The following is a 26,792-nucleotide window of genomic DNA, read 5'->3' as shown; positions in this document are numbered from 1 at the left end:
CAGGACAGGTGAGAGAGAGCAGGTTGGAGGAACTCAAGGCCCCTTAGACTCGCTGGGACAGGCAGTGACCCTGAAGAGGCAGAAACCCTGGAGTTTAGTAGAGTTGCTGCATGTTGCTGTAAGGGCAAGGATAACTCTCAAAGTTCCAAGCGAAAATTCACAAAGCTAGTCACTAAAATCGAAAGACTATGAAACAGTTACTTGATTTGAAGCAGAAGTGGAAGGGAAGCGCCACTTGCTCCCACTACTAACTGAAGTCTCCATTAGCTCCGTGACTTATACATCAGCTACTATACACATAAGGGATATAAAAATATTGGGCTTCTTATTTACAACACAGGCGTTTCTATATACTCCCAACCCTCACTCCTAAACCAACTACTAACCCTGAGAAACTGATATACCTGCCATGCTTGTGCCAAGCTTGACCAGGATCAGAGGGCTTAGCAAAGAGGCAGCTGTCGTCAGGTGAAGCCACCAACTTGAACCTTGAGTTTGAAACTGGGTGTGGGCAGTGTCGCGAAGTAGTAATACATACTTTATTTTGGCACCAGTTCAGAAGAATCTGAACATTCTCCCCACAGGCAGACGTTCACCTCTGACATGAACTTGGGACTTAGAAACCATCGTCCGGTGTCACTCAACTATAGAGTTAGAGCCAACCTGGAAGCAATGGGAACAAATCAGAGAATTCTGGAAAGCCACGGTGGCAATGGCCCACGTGTAAGTGCCCACAGTTACTCTCCTCTAGGTAGGATGCCAGCATAGGTATTTAGAGAGTATCTGGCTCTTTTCAAAAAAGAAAACATAAAATTGAACATTTTTAATGTATACTCTTGGTGAATTTACTTTAGGGTCCCTCCCCCCATTTTTGTTCCTGGTGTCTACAGTCTTTAAAAATGATGTGTGTTTTCCTTAGGATGACTTGTCTATCCTAATACATATTTAATTATTCTTAATGGATGCCGACTTGAACACCACCATTGGCTAGAGCCACCCAGGAACACCTTAGTTGGTTGAACACAGTAGCAGAAGAAAGCAAATTCTAATTGCTGAGAATTCCGCTGTTTTTATCATTAAGGTAATTTTATATCTTCAGGAATATTCACAGTTTTTTTTCATCTTTCCTAACAGCAATATAAAACTGTTTTCTCATAACTACTTGCTAATTGGGAAGATACTTTAGACAAATACAAACCACTGCTTATCACTATAATCTCTCCCATACGCCCCGTCCACTGTGTGACTATCTAAAAGCATTTAGCCTCCACGGAAATGTTCTCGAGAGGCTGCTGATGCACTTGTGACATCCTGTGAAGTTCTCCACTGCAACATGCCAAGTAACCCTCTCGTGCAGTACCGCTCGAAATAAAGACTGTTGGGAGACACTCTTTCCACATCCAGGTCTTTTTTTTTTTTTTTTTTTTTTTTTTTTTTTTTTTTTTTTGGTTTTTCGAGACAGGGTTTCTCTGTGGTTTTGGAGCCTGTCCTGGAACTAGCTCTTGTAGACCAGGCTGGTCTCGAACTCACAGAGATCCGCCTGCCTCTGCCTCCCAAGTGCTGGGATTAAAGGCGTGCGCCACCACCGCCCGGCCCACATCCAGGTCTTTATCTCCCCGTTGTGTCAGCTGATCACGCTAGCCAAGGCTGTGAAACATGCAGGCCACCAAAAGGCAGCCTTTGTCTGGGTTTAAATCCCAATCAGTATGATGACTCAGTTTTACCAAAATGCACAGACACTGTAAAGCTCAAATAGAAAACATATTTGAAGTGTTCACAAACGGTTTAAATACTTCCCGAAAGCAGGGTTGCCTTGACAATCCTGTTTGACTAGGAGAAAAACTTGTTCTTTTTTATTCCCCCAAAAATGTTGAAATCATGACTTGTTTTTAAGTAACGGAAGCTAGAATAGTACGGGCGATACTGAAGGCTTGCCGCTCCACCTAGTCTGTCGGCCTTGCAGCTGTGGCTAAGGGGTTCCCATCAGCAAGTAGAAGGTCAGGGCGACAATGAGAAGCAAACAAAACGGAGAAGAGAAGGTCTGGTAGGCAGCCGACGGCATGAAAATGTCCTCGTATTTGTAAATACTGACAACGCGCTCTGAAGTCGGTGGGGAGTCTATGTCGTGCCTGGTGATGGAGCCTTTAACACAGAAGCAGAGTGAGGGCCAATTAAACGCAGCACAGAGTTAAAGACAGAGACACTACAGATGGGCTTTCACTGCTGAACACATACACCGTGCTTAAGATGTGGAATCATACACTAAAGTCATCATCAGCATTCTCTGCAATTGCTCAGATCACAGAGAACACAGAAATCACTTATCCTTACTCCCAAAGATGGTTCTTATGAATCTGCTCCCAAATCTTTCTCTCTGTTCTGTGGCTGCCAGTTTTAATATTTATATTTGCACAAACTATATGAATTTCTATTTGCCTCTAACAAATTTAAGCTCCTCAATAGCAGATAATGTAAAATCTTTAAATTTTTTAAAAGAATAATTTTAATTTTAATTGTGCGCATGTGCAGGGGCTAAAACAGGATGCTGGATCTCCTAGAGATGAAGTTACAGGTGGTTATAAGTCACCTGATAATGAATACTAGGAACTGAACTTGTGACCTCTACAAGAATAGGGTGTGATCTTAATCACTGAGTAACCTCTCCAATCTCAGGGGGGGAAAAAGACTCTATTTTTAATACAAGCAGCAAATTTTACTAATTCTGCCTCCTCAAATCTTTGGCGGAGCAGTGAATCCAGGGTTTCATGCATGCTAAGCAAATGCTCTATCACTGAGCTACCTCCACAGCCCCAAATCTCGTTGATATGAATCAGGAACTCTAGTCCAGACCAAAGTCTCCCATACAAATGGAAGAGCCCTCTTTCATTGTGCACTATTAAGAGCTAGCCAGCCTTTGGCTCAGGAGATGGCTCAGAAGGTAAGAGTGTTTATGCTACAAGCAGGAGGACATGAAGCCTTCAAGTTGAGTCTTTAACACCCATGTGAAAAGCCAGGCATAGCTGTGTGTGTATGTGTGTGTGTGTGTGTGTGTGCATAACCTGAGCACTGGGCCATCAAAGACAGGGAGAGTGGTCAGCAGCCCAGCATAGCCCAAAAGGCTGGTTCCAGTTCAGTGAGAGACTCTATATCAAGAAATAAGGTGAGCGGGGCACTTCAATCCTAGCATTCAAGAGGTAGGGGGATCATAGTGAGTTCCAGGACAGCTAGGACTATGTGAAGAGACCCTGTCTCAATTTTTTAAAAAAGGCAAAGAGTAATAAAGGAAAACAAACTTGATATCTTACTCTGACCTCTAATCAAACATCTGTACACTCACACTAATATATCACAGGGGAGGGGATGGCAGGGCAGGGCAGGGGAGAGGAGAGGACAGGAGAGGCAAAAAGGAGAGACTTCCCTAGCCAAAAGAAATTGGCATGCTGGATGTCAGTGATTTTTTAGAAGTGTGGGGGAGAATAGTTTGGAAAAGAGAATGGCTAAGGTAACAATAGGTCTTTGGATGGAACTTTTCTCAACGTGGCCTCCAGAACAACAAAGGAAGTCCTGTGTGAAATGCTTAAGGACCGATGACAAGATCAGCAGCGGAGAGTTCGCCTCGCATCCGAGGACCTCAGGTTTAATCCTCATCACTGAAGAAATAAAATGATAAAAACAAATGGTAATAAGCCATTTCTTCCACGCTAAGTGCTATGGTGCACATCTGTAACACATCTGTAGTTGCCACTTCCAGCAAGGCTAAGGCAAGAGAACTGCTTAAACCAAGAGTTTCCTTTTTTTGTGTGTGTGTGTTTTTTTTCAACACAGCGTTTCTCTGTGTAGCCCTGGCTGTCCTCAGACTCACAGAGATCTACCTGCTACTGACTCCTGAGTGCTGGGATTAATAGGGAGTGCCACGATGCCCAGCAAGTTTTCTTTTTCTTAAAAAAAAAAAAAATTAAATGCTTAATGAGGTAAAGTTGATTAGGCATGACTGACTTCCTGGAAAAAAAAATATTAAAGCTGGCTTAGGGAAACAGGCATGATGGGTCAATGCAAAGACTGCCCTAGGACTGGAGCTCAGTTAGGGTTTTTTTGGAGTGTTTGTTTTCGTCGTACAATACTAAAGATTGAACGCAGGTCCATAAACATGCTCGGCAATATCTACCACAGAGCTATAGGCCCAGCTTGCCAACTTTCTTTTACTCTTTACTTTGAGATAGGATCTCACAAAACTTGCCAGGCTGGCCTTGAACTCCCTCACCCTGTAACCCAAACAAGCCTTGAACTTGTGATCTTTCCTCCTCGGCCTCCAGAGGAGCTGAAATTAGAGGCTGCATCAACAGGTCGGGTTTGCACTGAGTTGGGGGCTTTACGGTCTTTCAGGAAGCTCCACCAGACCCAGCATAGGGAGAATCAGCTGCAGTTCCTGCCTGCTATACAAAGTCTTCCAGCTGGCAGGGAGATCCTCTTCTCCACGGGGTCTGTGCTCACCACACCTTACTCTCTGGCCCTTGCCTGGCCTCTTGGGCTATGCCACGCACCTCCAGTTCATGGTTTTCTTGAGGGAAATAGAATCTCTAGTCCTTTAGGTCTTAGCCCAAAGTTTATGCTAAGAGACAAGACTAGGACTGAAGAGATGTTAGAGGAACTCCTGAAAAACAAGCAGTACCCAGGCCAGCACACGGGGTGGGAGGACTCGGTTTTCCTGAAAACAATGAGAAGAGGAACCTGGAGGAGCTTATCAGGCAAAGCCAGATGAATATGAAACCCTCCACCATCTCGGATGTTAGACTCCAAGAAGACAACCTTCTGAAAGTGTGAAAGTCCCCATTACCCAAGGTGCCTCTCTTTGCTTTCAATGACCACAGTCAGCTGCAGTTCAAAAAGGTAGTATGGGGTAGCAAGATATTTTGAAAAAGATTGCATTTTATATGACATTAATATGACTACGTTCTGTTATGACTGCTTTATTAGTATATTATTATTATCTGTTATTATTGTTAGCATCACTGTACACTGCATACTCAATTCTAATTTATACATTATGTATAGGGGTAAATGTGGAGTTTCAAGTAGACACTTAAGTCCCAGTAACCATCTCTAACAGATGAAGCGGGACTACTATACAGTATTTTTCAATCTGCGAAAGCAATTTCACATAATTATTTTCACCCACTAGCTATAACCTTAGAAAGCAGGTATTATTATTGCCCCCACTTTAGGTATAAGGAAATGAAATTCAGATTTTAGCTAACAGGTTACACAGCTACTACCAAGGGGGAGAAGCAGTACTAAAACCACACATTTTCAGATTCCAATCTTATCGTTTGAAATGAATTCATCTCTCAGAGCTAGATTATTATTTATTTCCCAGGATACTAAAGGGACTTGAAGGTACCATTGCAGATCCAGTGGGGTTACTCTGGGAAACCGGAAAACGGAAAGGTGCCACCAATCTGGAGGCACCCGACTCTTTTCCCAGCAGGCAACGGGTGAGAAGAGAAGAGAAGGAGAAGAGAGGATTGTGTACTCTCTAAATCAATGGAAAGAAATCTGGGGGAGGAGGCAGCTCAGCTAAAGCAACACAAAGCTGTTGAAGACACAGTTAAAACAGATGTTGGTGGTTGAGAGCATTGGTTGTTCTTCCAGAGCACCAGGGTTCGATTCCCAGCATCCACATGGCAGCTCACAGCTGTCTGTTAACTCCAGTTTTAGGGGATGACACCTTCACACCAATGCACATGAAATAAATTCAAATAAATTATTTTTAAAAAATAAAAAAACAGATGTTGAGCAGGGTACGGTGGCATACATCGGTAACCCTAGCCACTCAGGAGGCGGAAATGGGAGGCTTGCTCTAGCCTGAGCAGCATAGTAGACACCTGACTCAAAGAAAAAGAAAAAGCAAGGAGGAAAGGTAAAATTCCTAGCAGCCAGAGTAAGAGAATGAGTTCTCTCCACAGGATTGCAAAACAAACATACCTCCACTCTTGGTGAGGCCACTAGGCCCGGTGACCGTGGAGAAGGCTCACAAGGACACCTGACTCACGCAGCCTCTAGAAGGTCTCTTGTAATTGCCCTTGGGTCTGCGATAGGAAACTACTGGAGAACTTTGCCACAGGAAGTGACATCATCCACAGCCCAGCATCATCAGGGCATTTGTTAAAAATATGGACTCTTGACCCCCCCACCTCTAATGGCCGATGACTTCATTTACCAATATACTTGGGGGTCATTATGTATCTTAATATTTGAGGATTAGTGGGTTAAAATATAGGGTATTTTGATTGATTTGTGACCATGGGAATAAAGTAAGAATGAATGCTTACTGTCAAGCTCTAGAGACCCTTGCCTCTTCAGTATTTTCTCATTAAAAACGATGATGGGTAAAAGACTTCACTGACTTTAGGCTCTGAAAGACCCAGAATTGAGTTTGTTGTTAATATAAATTAGTTGTCTGCCATGAGCAAGTTTCTCGTTCTCTGTAAGCACGAGGGTGATGCTACCTAGACCTCTGCAGGAAGGGGTCAGGAGCGAAAGCAAACATCTGCGCTCCCCTGCAGAGGTGTGGTTGCTTCATGAAGCACACCCTCACCCTACGTGGTCTCACACGCTCTAGCTGTGCGTGTGTGCACTGTGTCAGGCGGCCCCCCGCACTGTCAGGTCTTTAGAACCTTCTGAAGGAAGGACTCCTATTCCCTTTTCCTCCTAAAGCCGACCGAGTGCTGTGACGCTCGTGCCCCTGCCGTGTGACTCCACTAACAGCGCGCATGCGCACGGCGGTGACTGGCGTTCAAGGCAGAGGCTAAAAGGGAGGCTCTTACCCTGAATCGCCGGACCCCAAGCGAACAGGTAATACCAACTCAAGTGTAGATCCACGATCGTTTCGTCTCTGGGAACGTTCACGGGACGCTTGAACCTGCAGGTGACACGATTGTTCTCGAAAACCCCTTCCTCGTCTCTGGCAGGATTTCTCTGGACCTCCTTTGCCCACTGTCCCACATTGTAGAAGTGCTGGATGCGGACTCTGCCATTGTCATCATGGACGCAGGCCATGACATCATCACCGCCCTAGCAGAGAGAAAGGTTGAGAAGAAAAAAGTTCAATGTCTGCCTTCTGCAAACGGTTTCACTGAGAAGTATTCATCCTATAGCCTCTGTAATTAGAAGTATCATACAACTTATTTAGAAAAACCATTAAAAACCCTTAAACCAGGACAGTGAGGTAGCTCAGCCAGTAGAGGCAAGGTGCTTGCCACCAAGTAGAATGGCCTGAGTTCGACCTCTGGGACCCATCTGGTAGAAGGAGAGAACCAGCTCCTGCAAGTTGTCCTCTGAACTCCACAAACGCACCATGGCATGCATACCTCCCTCACAAATAAATAAATACGTGAGGTTTTTAAAAATCCTTTTTTTTTTTTTTAAAAAAAAAAAAAGAGTCCTAAATCAGTGAACAAAGCCAGCATCGATGGCTGACATCTGGGCCTTCCTGCTGCGACAGCTCGGGGATGCATGTCTGTAGAAGACCACACAAAGTAGTCTGAGGAGTCCCGCCAGGCAGATCCACCCTGAAGCTCATCCTAGCAAAACAGCCAAACAAAAGTTCAGTCACGGAAAACTTCCCAAAGTATTTAACTAATCCGTTCAATAATTTAAAAGCACCAGAAGCTGCTACAAAGTGAAGAAGGCCGGTGTCACGTGACCACTAAATGCAATGATGTTCCTAGGCAGGATCTTACTGACCAATGACATTTGGAAACAATGTATCTGACAGGACTAGCCTATGGATCGCCAACTCTCTGACTTTAATGAGTAAACCATGTAAGGAAAGACAGGGTCCTTGATTTGAAGAAAAACCTCTTAAATATTTAGGGTTAAAAGGTATCTGTTATATGCCCTTGAAGTTTCCAGAAAATATGAATCATAAAGGAGTTAACCAGCAGGGGAAGCAGCACTGGGAGAGAAGAACACACAGACAACAAAATGCTGCTTGAGAAAATGCTCTGGAACCAGGAAACAGTGGTGACTTGGCAGCAGCGATTGTGATTGATGCCACTGAATTATTCACCAGAAAATGGTCAGAAGCGTGCATTTCCAGAACACACTGCTATGAAAAAAAGCTAACAGCTGATACATCTGAGACGAGAAATGGAGACAGAGATGGGGTGAGAGAGAAGACTTTGGGGAACTATCTCTGTAGCTTACTTGGAGGTTTAATTTTTTTCCTTTAGAACAAGTTACAAATATTAAAGTCCGGCTGACCGTACTGTTTGGTGGAGGCTATGAATGGCGGGGGAGGCACCGTCTGGAGCGGAGCCTGTGAGGCATGCCATTTAGACTGGAACCCAAAGTTGCCATTAAAAAAAAATTAAACCTCATTTGAAAACCATTCCATAAAAATTCAAGGTTATTAAAGAGGGAATACACATTGCTCTTATTATACATCACTGAGTTTTTGTTTTTAAATTTAATCCATGCTTCAGTGGAGAGAGGAGAGAGGAAAGGAGGGGCTTCTTTATAAGAACTATCGTGACATTTGAAAGGCTCCCTAGTCTGCCTCTGTTACCTGAGCCCTAAATCAACCCACTCTTCCCTTCCTCCTTCCTCCCTTCCTTGTTTTCAGACAGGGCTCACTATGCAGTCTCACTATGGTCTTGAGTTCATGTTCTTTTTCTTCTTCCTTTTCCTGTTTTCTCCTTTATTGGGTTGATTCACAGGCCAGAGCTTGGGGTTGGCCTGCAAGGCCCTCAGAACAGCCCCGTGCCCTAGCCACCAGAAGAATCACAGGCTGATCTCAGGAGCTGCTCCTTTGCTTCACACCCTAGGGAGGGAAAACCCAATGAAGCCATGACAGGGAGAAGATGCAGCCACTCCACATCCTGAGGTGGCGACATTTAGGGACTTCAGGCTTTGCCTCCCTGGCATCCATGAAAAAATAGTCCTATTGTGTACAGTGCGGACAGCTCGTATGTCGGGGGGGTGCTGGTGCCAAAGGCTTAGTTTCAGGGGGTTAGTCTATTAATATTGTGTGTGTGTGTGAGTGTGTGTGTGATATGCCATGTGCAAGCAGATACCTATGGAGGACAGAAGGGGCATCAAATCCCCTGGAGCTAGAGTTAAAGGAGGTTATTAGCCACCTGACATGGGTGCTGGGAACCAAATTCAGGTCCTCTGGAAGAGCAGCAAGCACTCTGAATCATTGAGCAATTTTTTCATCCCCGAGGGATGTTATGCTTTCCAAACACTCTAGATGGCGCCTTCCTTACTATGGTCACTGCTGCTGCCCTGGTCTGGGTCTCCTCCATCTTCTCTTGCCTTTAGTACCCCCTGCTCATGCCTCAAGGTTGGACAGATGAAGAGAAGTGGTTCTCAATCAATGGGCCGAGGGGTCACAGAGCAGAAATTTACATTACTATTATTAGCAGTAGCTAAATTACCATTATGAAGTAGCAATGAAATAATGTTATGGCTTGGGGTCACCACACTTGAGGAACTGTATTAAACGGTCTCAGCACTAAGAAGGCCAAGGACCCCTGCTCTAAAGAACCAAGACAGCATATGCAAAGGTCCGGGTTTAAGGAAGGTTGGCAGTTTGGGAAAGGGCCCCACCTAGTTACCTGGCTCCAGAGGAACCAGGTATCAGAATATAGCAGAGCTGACAGGAGACAGAGGTGAGAAGCTGACCACTGCCTGGGCTGCTGGAGCCCATTCCTCTTGTCGCCACTGTTCTTTCTGATGTCCAGGCATTTTCTGGCTAAGAGACACTGTGGAAGATGAAATCTGTTGGTCTTGAGCCTTCGCTCCCCAGTAACAGTAGTGGTGGTGATAGAATAGTGGGATGTGTGCATCGCTGCAGGGCCTCCCAGTAGGGGGAGTGCGCTTCCTTCTTGCCGTTTCATTCTGGGACCGGCTGTGTGACACACCTGGGGCAAGAGGATGTTGGTAGATATGACCTGAGCAGAGGTCTGGACTATACCTCTGGCTACAGTGCTGTGATCATAAGAAATCCTATTTGGTCTCTGCCCCAGTTCCTGAAATGCCTTCAAGCCTTCTAGCGCAAAGACCGTCTTGTGTGTGCTCACAGCTGGCGGCTAGGGCACCCTAGACAGCTTCAGACTGGAGTTGGTCTCCAGAAGGAGGACCAAATGTCATTGGAGAATTGAGAATTTCAGCTCCAACCCACAGTGTCTAGGTTGAATTATCAGTCATGAGCAATGATTAAACCAATATATCTACATAACGAGGCCTTTATAAAACCTCCAAAGAGGGTGCTGGAGAGGTGGCTCAGAGGCTAAGAGAACTTGCTGCTGTTGAGGGGGCCTGGGTTTGGTTTCCAACAGCTACACTGCACAACTCTCTCTCTTTCTCTTTCTCTGTCTCTGTCTCTCTCTCTCTCTGTCTCAGTCTCTCTCTCTCTCTCTTATACACACACACACACACTCACAATTTTCAAAAAAATCTTCTTAAAACTCCAAAAGAAGTGCTGGGGACTTGACACAGTTGGTAAAATGCTTGCCTTGCAGTCCTGAGTTTGGATTTCTCTACCCCATGTAAAAAGGCAAGTGTGGTTGAGCATATCTGTAATCCCAGCAGTGATGAGACGGACGCAGAGATAGGCGGATCCTTGAGCTCACTGGCCAGACAGCCTCGTCTACTTGCTGAAGCCCCAGGTCAGGGAGAGACCAACTCAGATAAACGGTGGCAGTCGGCTGAGCAAACACCCGAGACTGTCTTTGAACGCCACGCTCAAGTGAACACACACGCATGTCCACATGTACAGCTACATACAGAGACAAAGAGAGAGACAGAGATGGAGAGACAGAGGTGGACAGACACACATGCATCCATGTGTGCATGCACACACACATGCACAGACATATAAAGACACACAGAGAGTTTGAATGATCTTCCTGACTGCTAATTACTGAGAGGAGCTTGGAGGATGAGACACCCTCAGTAGGCATGGTAGCTCCTCCCTCACTCCCCCACGCCTTCTCTACATATCTCTTGCATTTGGCTGTTCATTTACTTTGTTTTAGCATCCATACTATAAACTGGTGCTGGAATTTGGATCTCAAATGTGTCCCAAAGGCCTCTGTGTTAAAGGTTGCTCCCAGCCTATGGCACTATGGAGAGGAGTGGGAAACGCGAGGGATGGGGCCTAACAGAAGTAAGTTAGGTAGTAGGTGGCGTGCTCTTGGAAGCAGACATTGGGATTCTGGTCCCTCTCCCATTCAAGGTTAGAAGGTTTCCTCACCCCACAGACTTTCTATCACAACCAACTATCTTAGTCCGGACCCAAGCAATGGGGCCAAGTATCCACGGATGGAAATCTCTGAAGTCAGAGCCAGAATAAACCTTGGGTTGTTGCTGATGAGCATCTATCTGTCTGTTTATCTGTTTGGTTTTGCTTATTTGCTCAGTGGATGGCTGCGTTAGGTGATGGAATGCAGGGACATGTGCATGCTAAGCAAGCTGAGCTACATCCTCAGCCATTAAAGACTTTGGAAAATGAGCTAATGTAATGTAGAGCTGATGAACACAATGAGAGTGTTCGCCCAAGTTCTGGCGAATGAATGAAACTCAAAAGGAAGTCACAGGAACTCTGATGTGTATAGTCAGTTTGTTAGGTTACAACCTGGGACTCAAAATTGCCATCGACAAGGGAGCAGTCTTGAACTAAATCCTCACTTTGTAACATCTGACACTCTCCACATAGATTGTGTTAGAACTGACGAAGGTAGAGGATGCAACCTTGTGTCCATTGGAGACTTGCCTGGTGCATGCATGTATGAGTGTGTGCGTGAGTGTGTGTGTGTGTGTGTGATGGGGTAGAGGAGTGAGAAATATCAGGTCACAGAAGTGTTCTGTGTTGAGTGTGTGTTTATAAATGAAGAACACTTGGCTCTCTTACAATGGTTCTTCACTGCTGCCTCTGCTATGAAGAGAGCCTTGGTGGCCGCCCCTTCCAGACTGACTGGAGCACACACAGGAAGTCAAACCCAGTTCCTGGATGACAACCACGCCCAGCTGAGCCCACAGAAAACAAGCTGAGCCCCAGCCAGTCCACACTTGTGTGAGCAAGAGACATAAAACAATCGGCACAGGATATGTAGTTTGCAGCATAGCGTGGACAGAGCTGATCACTACGGGGAGCACAAGCACCCTGTATTCTAACAACCAATCTTTCCAAACAAATTCAAAAGTTTGTTTGAATTAAAAAAATAGATTTACTTATTCTTATTTATGTGTACATTTACATGTGTGTGCCCGCATTAGTGGATATGTCATATACACGATGTGCACTGCGTGGAGGTACCCACAGAGGCCGGGGGCATCCGATCCTGAAGTTACAAGCAGTTGTGAACTGCTTGATGGAGGTGCTGGGAGCCGAACCCCGGTCCTCTCTCTGCAAGAGCAGTATGTGGTTTTACCTACTGAACCATCTTTCCAACCTCTGAGTTTTTCAAACTTGCAGTTAGAGAGTTGTGAATAGCACAATGCTTCTACTTCTTTGATTAATACATTTGCTTCCAAAACCTAAAGAAGAACAGTGAAGAGAAAAGGCAGCTTCTGTCATGATTTATGCCTTACCATCTTTTTGTCTGAAGAGAATCCAACTGCTACCCAGCCATCCGTGTCTGCGCTCAGCTCAAACTCCACATCAGCCCCTATCATCCGGTAGCTAAGGAAGTAGTCACAGGTCTCTGCGTTACAGCCGGGCTTGCCGTACCTGGAGCATATGCCAAAAGAGACATTATTGCTTCTGCGCAATCCAAATGAGAAAAGAGGGCACCTACTGTGCACCCCAAGGCCGCTGAGCCATGCTATTGACGCCATTCGATTGTTGCTCCCCAGGATCTCAGAAACGCAGACTCCTCAGGAGGTACCATGGGTAGGAACCGCTCTACTTCACATGTTAACTGAAGTCCAAAGAAGGAAACGGGCTCAACCAGGTCGCATGATGAAGTCAGTGCCTGCAACAGGACTTCAACTGGGTCTATTTTTCAAGTTAAAAATTTGTCTGGTTTTTCTCACCAGGTGGTGGTGGCGCACGCCTTTAATCCCAGGACTAGGGAGGCAGCGGCAGGTGGATCTCTGTGAGTTCAAGACCAGCCTGGTCTGCAGAGTGAGTTCCAGGAGAGCCAGTATGTTTCACAGAGAAACCCTATCTCAAAAAACCAAAATGAAAGGGAGAGAGAGGGAGAGAGAGGGAGAGAGAGAGAGAGAGAGAGAGAGAGAGAGAGAGAGAGAGAGAGAGCACGCAGGCCAAATAAGCAAGTGAACAGTACTCCTCCATGGCCTCTGCTTCAGTTCCTGCCTCCAGGTTCCTGCCTTGCTTGATTGAGTTCCTGCACTGGCTTCTCCCAATGGTGGACTGTGATATAAGCCTTTCTGGCTATGTCTTTATCATGGTGACAGAAAATGACTACGACAGCGTCTTTAAAGAAGGAAATGCCCAAACTGAACACTAGCCAAGCATGGTGGTGCATACTTTTAATGCCAACATTATGGAGGAACTGTGAGGAGATTATCCAGAATTCAAGGCCAGCAAGACCCTGTATCAACAAACAATCAAAGCCCCTGAACACTGGGTTTCTTATCTGAGTTCTCTATAACCCTGCTGAAATTACAAGGGGGACAGACCGATGTGCCCACAAAGTAATGCATGAAGGTTGAGAAGTCAGTCCATTTCTGAGCCCTAGTTATCAGTCGCAGCTGTACCTACCTAAAGCATCCTTTAGTTCTTCCGCAGTCTTCCACTTTGATTTTGGCAAACGGGTCCACAGGAGGAGCAGTGGGGAAAGGATAGCCTGGGCGGTGAAAATAAACTGGGGTCATAAAGATCCAGAAACAGTCTTTACAGTAAGAATTCTAAAAACTGCATTGGCGATTTTCTATCATCGGTGTTAGCAACCCTTAGGAACTTAACGAAGGTCTTTGATAAAGTCGGAATATCTCCCCTACCTGCGGGAGTCCTTCGGACTTCACCTTAGGGCTCTGGGAATGAGTGTGTTCTTACTTCATTTTCAAGCAAACAACCAGGGACCTTGGGTGGGGACCTCATTCTACACAACCACTGGCTTCTCATTGCCCCCTAGGAGTTAGGAAACCTCAACTTTTATACATGCACACGCTCTGGAAGGGAGAGAGTCGACAAAGGCCCAGGCACTTGGGCGATTCCACTCATACACAGAATGGATGTTTCTATTTCATCTCTCTGGACCGCCACTTACCCATGTGCTAAACCCCACACATAGTTTCAAGCATGGTCCCTCTGAGATTACTTACACCCTAATGCATTTAGGCACCGTTAGAGAGTAAGGCCGCGGAGCCCTCCACCTTATAGGGGAAATCTCTTTCACCTAGGCTGTTCACTCCACATATGCAGGAACCATACGTGTCTCATCCTGTGTTCTCTGTCCAGCAGGGTGTTTGACACTGGACACCGAATAAATGATCGTCGGTGGTGAAATGCAGGCTTCCACAGATATGCCTAGGCAGTGTACACCATGTCTTTTTATTTGTAGTGCTTGTGTTCAATAAAGTTTTATATAGTTAAACTAGCCTTATGCTTTTCACAAACGTTTCCGGAGTGTGCTTTCCTGCACAGGTCTGTCCATCTCTGCTATCACAGAGTTTGAGCACCAGATCAAATACCAGCTCCCTTTTTATCGCCCCTAAGTAACCGGGTCAGATGCTTTGCCTCTCGTTTGATCTGATATTGTGCTAAAACCTACATTATTTTCACCACTATTGACCGCATCCTGCCTTGGATAGGCTTCTTTTTCTTTGTATTTATTGATCAAGCAGCTTATCAGTGCTACAGATCATAGTAAGCGTCTTCACTTACACCCTCACCATTGAGTGTCACAGACGTTCCAAGGCTATTTTTTCCACAGACTGTTCACCAAGGAATGCAACAGCTATTTCTTTACATGTCACTAAGATTCTAGCGGTAGCAATCGTTCAACGTTACTTCTGACTCAAGTTCTGCATCTTCTTCTTTTGATCTCTTTCTGTGTATGGGGGCGCGGAGGGGTTGGAGTCAGGGTTTCTCTGCAACAGCCCTGGCTGTCCTGGAACTTGCTCTGTGGACCTCGAACTCACAGAGATCCACCTGCCTCTGCCTCGCAGGTGGAGTGCTGGGATTAAGGGAGTGCACCACCACCGCCCGGCTGTCTTTTTGTTTTTGTTTTTTTGTTTTTAAAGGAAAAACGGGTTTCTAGACAGCAAATAAAAGCACATTTTAGAACCGAGTTTATGCAAATGTTCTGAACTAGTTCATGAGGTTGGCTAACGCCTTCACTAACACTGATTTCCTATCATTTCATATGTCCTAAAATAAAACCAAATAAGACTTGTGTTCTGTGAGCTGTGCTTACACATTCATTTAAACACACCCCTCCCCCTGCCCCAGTTTTGTGGATGAAATTAACAGTTTTGGTGAACATTTTACCACTGGGTTATATAGGTTTTTATGGTTAAGGTCACCACAATGCGAGGAACTGTATTAAGGGGTCCCAACACTAGGAAGGGCGAGAGCCACTGCTCTAGGATCTTGGACTTGTAGTAGTAGGTGTGTCTTTACTCATCAGGAATCTCTTAGAGAGCACCTGAGTTTGCGCTAAGATACATGTGATACATTGGCTTAAATGCTCTCCCAGATTGGGACTGTAAATTGCCTCCTGCTGTGGCTTGAATTTGAATGCCCCCACTGGTTCTTTTTTGTTGCTGTTGTTGTTGAACCCTTGGTCCCTGCTGGTGGCACTGTTTTTGGAGGCTGTGGAACCTTTAAGGAAGTGAGGCCTCAATGGCAGAAGGAGGTCACCAGGAACAGGTCTCTGAAGAACCCTCCCTCCTCTACTGCTGGGTTCACTGTGATAGGAGCCGACTCTGCCACTCAAGATGCCATGAGTAGAGACGCCCAACCAGGTCTACGGCCCATGATAGATCAAAACCATAAAGCTTATTAATCTTCCCACCCTTGAGCTTCTTCTGGTCACCGTGGTCACAGAAAAGCAAATGACACACTTCCACAGGCTTACCTTCTCCAACTGTGAAAACACAAACGTCTTTACCCATGTTGGCTCTGAGTTTCTATATAGGACATTTTTATTGTGTAACCCAGGAGAGGCAAGGCCAGACAGCCTCTCTAACTGTGCAGAGTTTGAGCGGATTACTATTCTGAACACCGTGGTCTTGCAGTCCCCGGGCACCTCATGATTGACTGCCCCAGTTTCTCCACATCCCAACTCGACATGATATCATTATTATTTTAATTTGGATTTCCCTAAGCACTGATAGACACAAATGTCTCTTTATATCTGTATAAAGCAAGCCCTTGGGTTCCTGCTTCTGTGATGTCTATTTCTGTAACCTCTGTTTCTTTTATTATTTGGAATTCACAGAACGTTTCATATGTTTCATAAAATTGTTGGTCCCAGATGTTGCTATTTTTCCTACCATCTTCTCACCAATTTTTTTCTATTTACTTGTTTGCTTTTTCTACGATACCTTTTTTTTTTAGATCCAAATATTTAACTTCAATGAAGTTCTCTCTCTCTCATTTTGTTATTGTTTTTTGAGACAGGATTTCTATGTGTAGCCCTTACTGTCCTGAAACAACATAGACCAGGCTGGTCTTGAATTTACAGCTATCTGCCTGCCTTTGCCTCTCAGGTACTGAGATTAAAGGTGTGTGCCACCACCTGGTGCTTTTCGGGCCCTCCTGGGATCATTTTCTACCCCACTAGCCCGAGCCATTTCTCTCTTTTTACCTACTAATGCTGTAGTACTGTATCAATAGCACAGCGAGAGCTTTGATCCACTGGGAATTTACTCATTATCTAATGTGAGGTAAGAAATCAATTGTATTTTTCTGCACATATTGATTTGTTTGGGTTTCTTTTTGCTTTATTTTGTAAGGCAGAGTCTCACTATGTGTACCCAGCTGACCTGAAACTCTTTATATAGATCCATCTGGCTTGGAACTCAGAAAGATCTACCTGTTTCTACCTCCAGAGAGTTGAGATCAAGGGTATGCGCCATCACGCCCAGCTCTACCTAAGTTGAATCAATTTTTTTCTCAATATAATTTGTGAAAGAACTCATTCTTTCTCTAGTAATTTATGACAACTCTTTTCCAAGTCACCAGTTCTTTCACGAAACTGGTCTATTCTAGATTTTCTGTTGATTTGTTTGTAAAATAACTGTGTTACTTTAATTATTTCACTTTGTAATGTATCTTAATTATCTAGCAAAGAAAACTATCTCCTCAATTCATGGGACTTCATTCTTCCTTACAAACACAGAAGTCATGTTTGAAGTTCCCTTCCAGAATTGTACCAGACTCCTGTCTGGAATTGTCTTCCATCTGAGATAAATTCTGTGGATGGAGAATTGGTCTATTCATAATACCAGGTTATTCTTCTAAGATCATGGCTTAGCTTTTTATTCACATTCTTTATATCCCTTAATAGTTCAATTTTTTCCTCTCTGTAGATAAGACCAGATATCGTAGAGTTCTGTCGCTACTTTGAGCTGTTATCTTGTTTTTCTTTACATTCTCTGGCTCACTGTTGCTGGTGAGGAAGGACTTTGGGTTCCTAAGCTATTCTAATCTTCTAAAAGATTTTCTAAGAAGTTCAGCTAAGTAAAGTTAAAAATAAAATGATAAAGGCCAGGTAATGGATCATCCTCTGCACAGGAAATGTCCACAGTAGACAAATATTGAGACAGAAGGCTTCATGGTTGCCGAGAGCTGAGAAGGAAACCATGAAACATCTGTGTGCTATTGACTCTAGGAAAGCATGGCTTCTTTTCAGGGTGACCAGAGAGTCCTAAATATGACTGTGGTAATAGCTGCTGCACAAGCCCTGTGGACATTCTTTAGAACCACGTCATAGCATGCCTTAAATAGGTACATGAACACACACAGGCCACCATGCGCCTGTGGAGGTCAGAGGACAACTTCTGGGAATCAGTTCTGGGCATCAAACTTGGGTTGTCCAGCTCAGTGGCAGGCGTCTTTACCTGGTGTGACATCTCACCAGCTCTAATGCCAATATTTTGACATACAACGTTTTGATAGTTCAATTGAAGGCTATCATAATTCCCCTTACGGTTCCCTCTTTAGACCTTTTGTCAATGATTTTTAAATTGGTATTATCACCCATGATCCTTTTATCTTTCTTTCTTTTCTAAGGGCTGGGGATCAAATGGAGAGCTTTGCCGGGCAGGTGAGCACTCTTCCACTGATTGGTAGTCCCAGTAACCCTTCTCTGTGTTCTTGCTAGCTCCAAATTTCATCTTAGCATAATCAGAAGACATCTATGCATATGATGTAGATTCTTTGTTTTTATTTTATTTTTGTTTTTTAATGTTTGTTGTGGCTTTATTCTTGTTTTTTTTTAAACTGTTTTTATTGAGCTCTGTATTTTTCTCCATTCCCTTCTTTCCTCCCTTCCTATCCTCTCCTGTGATCCCCTCGTTCCCAATTTACTCAGGAGATCTTGTCTTTTCTACTTCCAGGTAGATTATATCCACATATGTCTCTCTTAGGGTTCTTCTTGTTGTCTAGGTTCTCTGGGATTTGGGATTTGTAGGCTTTTTTTTTGTTTGTTTTATGTCTAAAAACCCCTTATGAGTGAGTACATATGATAATTGTCTTTCTGGGTCTAATTTATCTCACTCAATTTGATATTTTCTAGATCCATTCATTTGCCCGAAAATTTCAAGATGTCGTTATTTTTTTCTGCTGTGTAGTACTTCATTGTGTAAATGTACATTTTCCTTATCCATTCTTCAGTCGAAGGGCATTTAGGTTGTTTCCAGGTTCTGGCTATTATAAATAATGCTGCTACGAACATAGTTGAGCACATGTCCTTGTGGTACAATTGAGCATTCTTTGGATATATACCCAAAAGTGGTATTGCTTGATCTTTAGGAAGGTTGTTTCCTAATTTTCTGAGAAATCACCATAATGATTTCCAAAGCAACTGTACAAGTTTGCACTCTCACCAGCAATGAAAGAGTGTTCCCTTTATCCCACATCCTCTCCAGCATAAGTTCTCAATACGATGTAGGTTCCTTGTAATTCATCAATTTGCTATAATTTAATTCACAAGAAATTTTTGAGGATCTTTCTGAGTCTTCAAAAAGAGTATGGTTCCGTATTTGATTATATACCCATTTGTCTAATATTATTTATACAACTTAAACAATATTTATCTTTTACTGATAATATTTGATTTATAATGTTAAGGGTAGTATACTGATTTTAAATAATACATTTCGTTTTGACATTTATTTATGTACATATTTAAGTTATTCACTAATATCTATTATTATTATATGTATATTATATAATTAACATAGTAACATATACTGATTTATGTATTTGGATCATGCATGTGTTTATTATAGATATATGTTAGACATTATATATGTATATATATTACACATACATACATCTCAATGGTTATTTTTATAGTACTGAGTAATGAACCCAGAGTCTCACTCATGCTGAGTAAGCAAGCACTCTACCCCTGAGCCACAGCCTCAACTCTGGAAACTTACTTGCTGGGTTCCTAATTTAGTATTTCTCTTGTCAGTGAGTGACAATATCTGTCCTTCCCATTTCATCTTCAATTACATTCTGTCAGATTTTGTTATTACTTCAACTTCCTTAAGACTCACCTTTGCCTAAAACATCATTTTTTATTTCTTCCAATGTATTTGTATGGGCAATATATGTTTATGTACATGGTCAGAATTCAGCTGCAACACCTCTTTCTCGTCTGTCTGTCTGGCACACTAATAAAGCTACATTGTCATATCGAACGAGTAGGGCTTGTTTCTTCTTTTCTTCCCCTGAACTATGTTCGGCACAATGAGTAAAGGTGCTTTTTTGTACAACCCGAGTTTGATCCTTATAACCCATGTAAAGGTAGAAAGAGGATATCGACTTCCACACCGTGGCACTCATATTTGCACAATACCCCAATCATGCACACATACAAACACTATAGTGATTAAATTTAAAATTAACACACAAATGTTCTGTCCCCATGTGTCCATGTGTGTCTGTAGACCATGTGCATGCTCCTAGGTCTGGAGTTAACAGAGCTGTGAGCCACCATGTGGGTGCTGGGAATTGAACTCAGGCTCTCTGGAAGAGCAGTCAGTGCTCTTAACTGCTGAGCCACCTCTCCAGCCCTACCCACACATTTTAAATGTGTATATGTTTAGAGTGTGCGCCCCCTCTCACAGAACCCGGAGCTTCTTAGTGGGAAGATTTGTTTTCAGTTGACTTGACTTCTTTCTTCTTTTCTTTTTTCCTTATGTGGTGTGTGTTGTGCATGCGTGTGTGTGAATGCATGTTCACATGTCTGCAGGCACACATGCAAATGCATGAGGGGCCAAAGGCCGACATCTTGTGTCTCCCTGGACAGTCTCTACTTTGTGTATTGAGGCAGGCTCTCTCACTGAACCCAGGCTGGCGGGTCAGCTTGCTCCAGTTTCTGGGCAAGCACTTTACCGGCTGAGTCACTCCACCCCACCCAATCCTACCCCACCCCACCCAATCCTATCCCACCCCACCCCATCCTACCCCATCCCACACATTCCACCCCACACCACCCCATCCTACCCCACCCCCCATCCCATCCCACCCCATCCTACCCCACCCCCCCATCCCACCCCACTCCATCCCACCCTACCCCACCCCACCCCATCCCACCCCACCCCATCCTACCCAGCCCATTTGACCCAATTGCTTTTATTCAGGCTTCCTAAGTCTTCAGTCAGGTGTTGCTTGTTTGTTTGCTTTTGTTTTTTTTTCCCCTTTGTTTAGTCAATGTCAACTTCAAATTTGCAATCCTCCTGCCTCAGCCTTCCAAGTACTGGAGAAACCAACTTCTTATTAACTGGTTCTATCTGCCTCCATTGCTATTGCACCCCGACTTACCATATAACTTGCCATCTTAAGGCGCACAAATGAGTGCGTTTTACTCCTCCACAGGGTTATGCAACCCTCACTGTTATCTAATGCCTGAAAATTTCCATGGCTCCAGGAAGACACCAAGTGCCAGGCAGCAGTCACTCCCCTGGCATCCTTTATGTTCTGCACCTATGGATTTGCCTGCTCTCTATACTTTCTGTCAATGGAATCATTGTGGCCTTTGGGGTCTGGTTTCTTTCGTTTAGCATAATGTTGTCAAGGTTCATCTACCATGCGGCATGCATTAAAACTTCATTCCTTTTTGGGACAGAATACCATCCCCATTGTAAGGACAGACCATATTGTTTATCTGCTCATCAACTGCTAGGCTTTTGGGTTGTTCCCCATTTGGGACTATTATAAGCCATGCAGCTGTGTAGCAGGTTTTGTGTGGATATGCTTTCAAGTCTCTTAGAACATAATTGCTACATTATATGGTAACTCTACATTTTACTTTTGAAGGAGATGCCAAGTCATTTTTCAAAGAGCTGTAACATTTTACATCCTCACTAACAATACAGAACAGGTCCAACTTCTCCACTTGCTATTTTCATATATACATATATTTCACAAATATGCAATATATATGAAATATGAAATATATTATAATATATTTGTATATTATATAATATATTTCATATATATTTCATTATATATGTATATCCCTCCCAGTAGGCTTTTCACTGACATGTCTAGTAACTTTGTTTGAGAGACTAATTACAGCAACTTTTTCTTCTCCTAATTACTATTTTATCATTTCTATCTGTCAAGCTATTCCTATATGGAGTTGGTTTTCTCACTTTATTTGTCTGTTTGTTTTTGCACTGTTGGAGGCTGAATCCGCAGCCCCACATGTGCTGAGCAATCTCCTTATCTTGGAGCTCCTCCTCCGGTCACTCTTGGTTGCTCTGTGAGGTTCTGCGGCTTCCATTCTCATCTACTCTGTGGAGTGTGTGTCCTTCTGCTGCAATCCCTTGAGCCCACTTTGCCACACTCTACCGAGTGACTAATGGCTTTTGCTTTGCTATTTATTGCTTCTAATGAACTGGTTGGATCAGAGCCTTCAGGTATTCATTTGGCCCTTGATTCCATGAGGTTTAAACCACAGACTGACTGGCCACACCATTCAGCTTCGCCTCAGAACCACAGCATCCACCTCTTTCTGAGGCTGCCTGAACTGTCGCTTCTACTGATCAGAGGCATACAATGGAGAAATGCAGAGAAGGGGGGGGGCAGATTGTCAAGTCCTACACCAGGGCAAAAGAGGATTTCACAGTGGCACTTTGTCCCTTCAGAACCTGCAACTTCTAACTAACTCCGAAACCCATCATCTCAAATACCTTCTCAAAGACCCCCATTCCTTCAGGTCTGAGTCCGTTCCTAGCACTTGCAAACACAGACCTTCACTCAGGCAGGTCTGGACACCAGGCATGACCTACGCCACAGACTCCACCCACAGATCCAACAGTTCCCTCATCCTTTCTAGCTCTGTGAGTTTAGCCAAGATAAAAAAAAAAAAAAAAAAAAAAAAAGTGAGTCATTACCCTTAACTCTTAAGTGTGGCAAACAGTAGTATCTAACTCACAGGAGCACGGCCCAGATGGAAACTAACGTAGGTAAAGTGCCTTAGAAAATTATTAAAAGACAGTGAGGGCCGGGGAGCCAACACCATCTGTGAAATGCTTGCCACAATAGCATAAGGACTTGAGTTTGACCCCCAGAACTCACATGAAAAATCAGGGCTTATGCATTTATAACCCCATGCTGAGGAGGCAGAGGCAGGCTCACAGGGCTGGACGACTCCAGGCCAGTGAGAGACCCGGCCTCAAAACAAACAAACAAATAAACAGGTAGGTGGATGATGTCTGAGAACAGCACCCACGGTTGTCCTATGGCCTCTGCACACATGAATGTGAATATAAATATGAAAACACTCACACAAAGAAACACTTGAAAGATAGCTCCAATAAATGTTCTTGGCAGACTTTGTTCGCAGAGGCCACAGAAAGCTAGGCATGTATTGACGGCTGAAAAGAGCTTTCAGGCTCACAGAGAGCGAGCGACATATTTACACACAGCACCTGACTGACACAGAAGGTCACAGGCTGAGGAAAGATGTCACACTGCCCACCCTTCTGTCCTCCCCTGCCTCCTGTCCAGCTCTTTCCCATAACAGGGACATCTGGTCTTGAACTCACTGCTGAGTGGTTCGTTGATTCGCATGTTTATCCAATGGTGAGATTGTTATGCTTGGAAGATAAGCAACCATGAATGGCTCTTTTCCTTACTGGTCAAAGGGAAGGCAGCTACCGCCATCCTCAGACTCACGGTCCTTAATCCTGGCCCTCTGACAGCAGACGGGAACAAGGGCTTCACTGAAGGACTAACGCGAATGCAATACTCCATTTCTTGTTGCTTTTCTCCCTTGGAAAATGGCCAGAATGGAGTAGTTTCCCATAATCCAATGTTTTATATCCTCCTGTTGGTCTGGGCTGGGAACTTACTTCTCGGAGTGACTGTAAAGCTTCTCTTGGTAGCTACAGTTCAACTGATGCTAGACTTCATAAAACCAGATTCTACACCAGGCAGTTCATTCTCCCCAGGTATACAAGTGGAGCCTGTCTTGTTCTTCACTAGTTAAATGAGAATACAGGAGCTCACACACTGCCTTTAAGTCATTTGGAAGTATAGGCTGGTTATGTACACAGTATGTTTTCAGAAAGACATGTGTAGGAATATTTATCCTTTCCCAAGTGATAGAGTCTGTTTCACTTGTTTCTCCACCATTTGCCCCTTCTTCCTGGGTTCAGGGCTGTTTGGCCTCCCTTGCAGCTAGGTCAGTACTTAATTATGCTTGTAATTGCCAAAGACTATTAGAAGCAGCCTCCAAATGATAATTACTTATCCTAAACTTTTCATTTTCTTTACTTCAATTTTATTTGTGTGTGTATGTATTTTATTTGTGTGTGTGTGTGTGTGTATGGGCATATGCCACACTGTGCATATGGAGATCAGAGGATAACCTTGGGTATCGGTCCTCTACTTCCACCTTGAGAAAGGGTCTCTGGTTTGCTGCTCCATCAATTGGCCCACAAGCTTCCAAGGATTTCCTTGACTCCATTTCCCATCTCCCCATAGGAGCACTAGGATTACAGACAGATATGCTACTATACCTCGTGTTAATATGGGTTCTGGCGCTCTGAACTCAGGTACTGCACGTTTGTGTTGCAAGTGCTTTACCCACTGAGCTAACCCTCCAGGACTCTTCCCTCAGTCTTGAACAAAGACTTAAAAGCCACCAATCTTCTATTACATAAATGAGAACAAGGTCTTAAAGGACAGCAGAGCCACAAGATGGAAGGAACATAGGTCTCTGAGTGACAACTTAGAAACAAGCTGCCTCACCAACCCCTGAACAGCCAGACTCTAGGCCACTAAACTTGTGTGGGGGAGAAAGGGGTTTCAATAGTCTCTATCTAATAAATATATTTTCCTAATCCATTCTCTCCACCTTCCTTAATATAATAATTACATTTTTGAAGTGGATATAGTTTGTCTTTTTTAGCTAAAAGGTTGCCCTTCCCAGACTACTTCACAACTATGCGTGACTACATGACTGAGAAACTAAAATTGGTAGATGGGACTTCTATCCGAGTAGCTTCCTTAGTAAGCAGGAGGCAGCATTTTCCAACCCATATTGTCTTTCTCGCCATCTGGAATGTGAAGGCAATGAGCAGGGTTCAAGCAGTTACTTGGGATCATGAAGTTACAAGTTAAGAATTACTCCTGAGTACAAGTTCTGGCCCCAGGGTCCTTCAAGACCAGAGACTATTCATACCAGTTCTGGACTGTGAATTTCTAGATTTCCTTATATGAGAGAGAGAATTCTCTCTTATCAAAGATATTAACATTTGCATTCTGCATATAACCGAACCTAATTAGGAGATACACCCATGAACAGATATCCTCATTTCAACCCCTAGGTTTGATTCTTGGCTCCTATTTGCAGAAGTAAAGGAAAATAACTCTCCTCGACGCTGCGGAAGAGACCAGTTTCCAATCCTTTTATCAGAACGGATTTGCCTTTTATGCTCTTTGAAACAGCTCTACAGGGAAACTGGCTAAGAAACCCCAGTCTCTAGGCCCAGATGGTCCCAACAATGGTGCCTCACACTAGGAGACTACAAGTGTGGTGGCAGCAGATGTGGGTTGGACTAAGGAGAGAGCTATGACCCAGCTTTGGTGTCTAGGCAGTGAGACCAACAGAAAGATGGGGCGCCAGTACCTGCAAATTTAGGTCAATAGAGACCGACAGACCGGGAGGTAACTGAGCAACCGGTCTCTTTAAGTTGGGTTTTCTGCTGCTTGCCTGCTGCGCTGGGCTCGGTACCCCAGGCCAGATGGCGCCTCCTCCGTGGCAGGGAGGATGGAGGAGGCCAGACGCTGAGAACTGGGAAAGCATAGGCTTAGCACCTCCTGTCCACAGCTTCCCAGGACTTGAGTCTCCCCACGTGTAAAAAGGGGAGCAGACGCTGACAGCTCCTCCAGACTTCCCTCCTGCAGGCGGGGTCTGAGCACCGGGCTCCCCAGCCTGGACTCAGCAGTGCACATCTGTCTCCACTGACATCCTTGCGGAACCTCCTGCACTCCTCGGTCCCCCAGGTCTCCCCTCACCCTCCGGTAGCCTCACCCTCCTCCGACAGGTAGCGCAGGTCGTAGAACTCGCCGGCGAAGGTGCCGTAAGAGGAGTCGTGGCGTGGCACTGCCTCGTCAGCGCCCGCGTCCCCTCGCGCGCGTCCCCGGGGTCCCCGGCCCCCGGGACCCGCGCCGTCGTCCGCGGGGCTGGCGTTGCAGGCAGCTATCCCAGTCAGCAGCAGCCGCAGGAGCAGCGACGCCCAGGCCGGGCGCTTCCGGGACTGCCCCGCCATCGCTGCTCACCGATCCCGCAGCCAGGCCGCTCCGGCCGCAGCGGGGGCGCCGCGGGCGCGGGCCGGGACCGAGCCGCCGCCAGCACGCGCCGCGCAGCCGCGGAGCGCCCGCACCCGCCGCCTCCCTGTCTCGCTCTGCGCATCCTCGCTCCAGCCCCGCAGCCTGCCCCAGTCCTCTCAACATCACCCCCTCCTCTCCTGACGCTCCCTCCTAGCGTCCCTTCTTGAGTCCTTCACCTATTCTCCCCACTGCCCAGTCGCCTTGCAGATTTGACCTTCTGGTTTCTAGGTTCTCACAGTGGCACTCCGACCTACAACATCAGCACCACCTGGGAACTTGCCAGCGTCTCTTTAGGCCCCATTCCAGACACACAGAGCGCGATTTGCTCTTTCACTCAAACCCCCAGCACCCAGTTTCCACACCTTATTAGAATGACTGTCTCCAACACCTTGCTCCTGAAACTTTTCGTTCAAAGGAAACAACACTTAACTAGACTCCCTACATTTCTCGAGACGGTGATTTCATCACGGAAGAGGAAATCACAAAATACTACCATACAGATAGCCAACCAGAGATCAGAGACAGCGAGGAAGGTGTAACTAAGCGCTTGGCAAGAGTCATGAGCACTGGAGCATACCTGAACTTTTCAGATTAGGCAGCTGATTTATCATTTTTTCCCAGGAGCAAAGTGTGCAGACGTCAAGCAGCGCAATCATGTCTGATAAGTTTGCTGAACTCTCCGCATCTTCACATCCGTTCGCACCACTTACACTTTGCGTTATTTACCTGGCCGTTTATTTGCCCACTTAACATACCAAGGTCCCAGGCTTGTCTTCAAGGCGACCCTTGTTGGGGTGGC

General features: G+C 44.9%; 1 protein-coding gene across 1 annotated transcript; it reads right to left on the bottom strand.

Annotated features, from left to right (window-relative positions):
- Nucleotides 1-1,413: 1,413 nt before the first annotated feature.
- On the bottom strand, nt 1,414-26,048 carry Frrs1l (ferric chelate reductase 1 like). The gene is made up of 5 exons (XM_057790646.1): nt 25,695-26,048; nt 13,730-13,814; nt 12,595-12,733; nt 6,825-7,071; nt 1,414-2,142 (listed from the first exon to the last, which is right to left on the bottom strand). The coding sequence occupies exons 1-5, from the start codon at nt 25,930-25,932 to the stop codon at nt 1,970-1,972; spliced, it is 882 nt and encodes a 293-aa protein (XP_057646629.1). The 5' UTR covers nt 25,933-26,048; the 3' UTR covers nt 1,414-1,969.
- Nucleotides 26,049-26,792: the final 744 nt, after the last annotated feature.

The sequence above is a fragment of the Chionomys nivalis genome, chromosome 16 (assembly GCF_950005125.1).
Source record: "Chionomys nivalis chromosome 16, mChiNiv1.1, whole genome shotgun sequence".
Classification (NCBI taxonomy): domain Eukaryota; kingdom Metazoa; phylum Chordata; class Mammalia; order Rodentia; family Cricetidae; genus Chionomys; species Chionomys nivalis.
This window is presented reverse-complemented; position numbering and strand designations above follow the sequence as displayed.

Bases quoted from the DNA above. Each gene is read 5' to 3' on its own strand.
- Frrs1l (XM_057790646.1), bottom strand. From the start codon at position 25,932: ATGGCGGGGCAGTCCCGGAAGCGCCCGGCCTGGGCGTCGCTGCTCCTG. The intron at 13,815-25,694 runs GTGAGGCTACCG...TTCACCGCCCAG, and splicing joins GCGCTACCTGTCGGAGGAGG to GCTATCCTTTCCCCACTGCT. The intron at 2,143-6,824 runs GTAAGAGCCTCC...TCTGTGTTAAAG, and splicing joins TTGGGGTCCGGCGATTCAGG to GCTCCATCACCAGGCACGAC.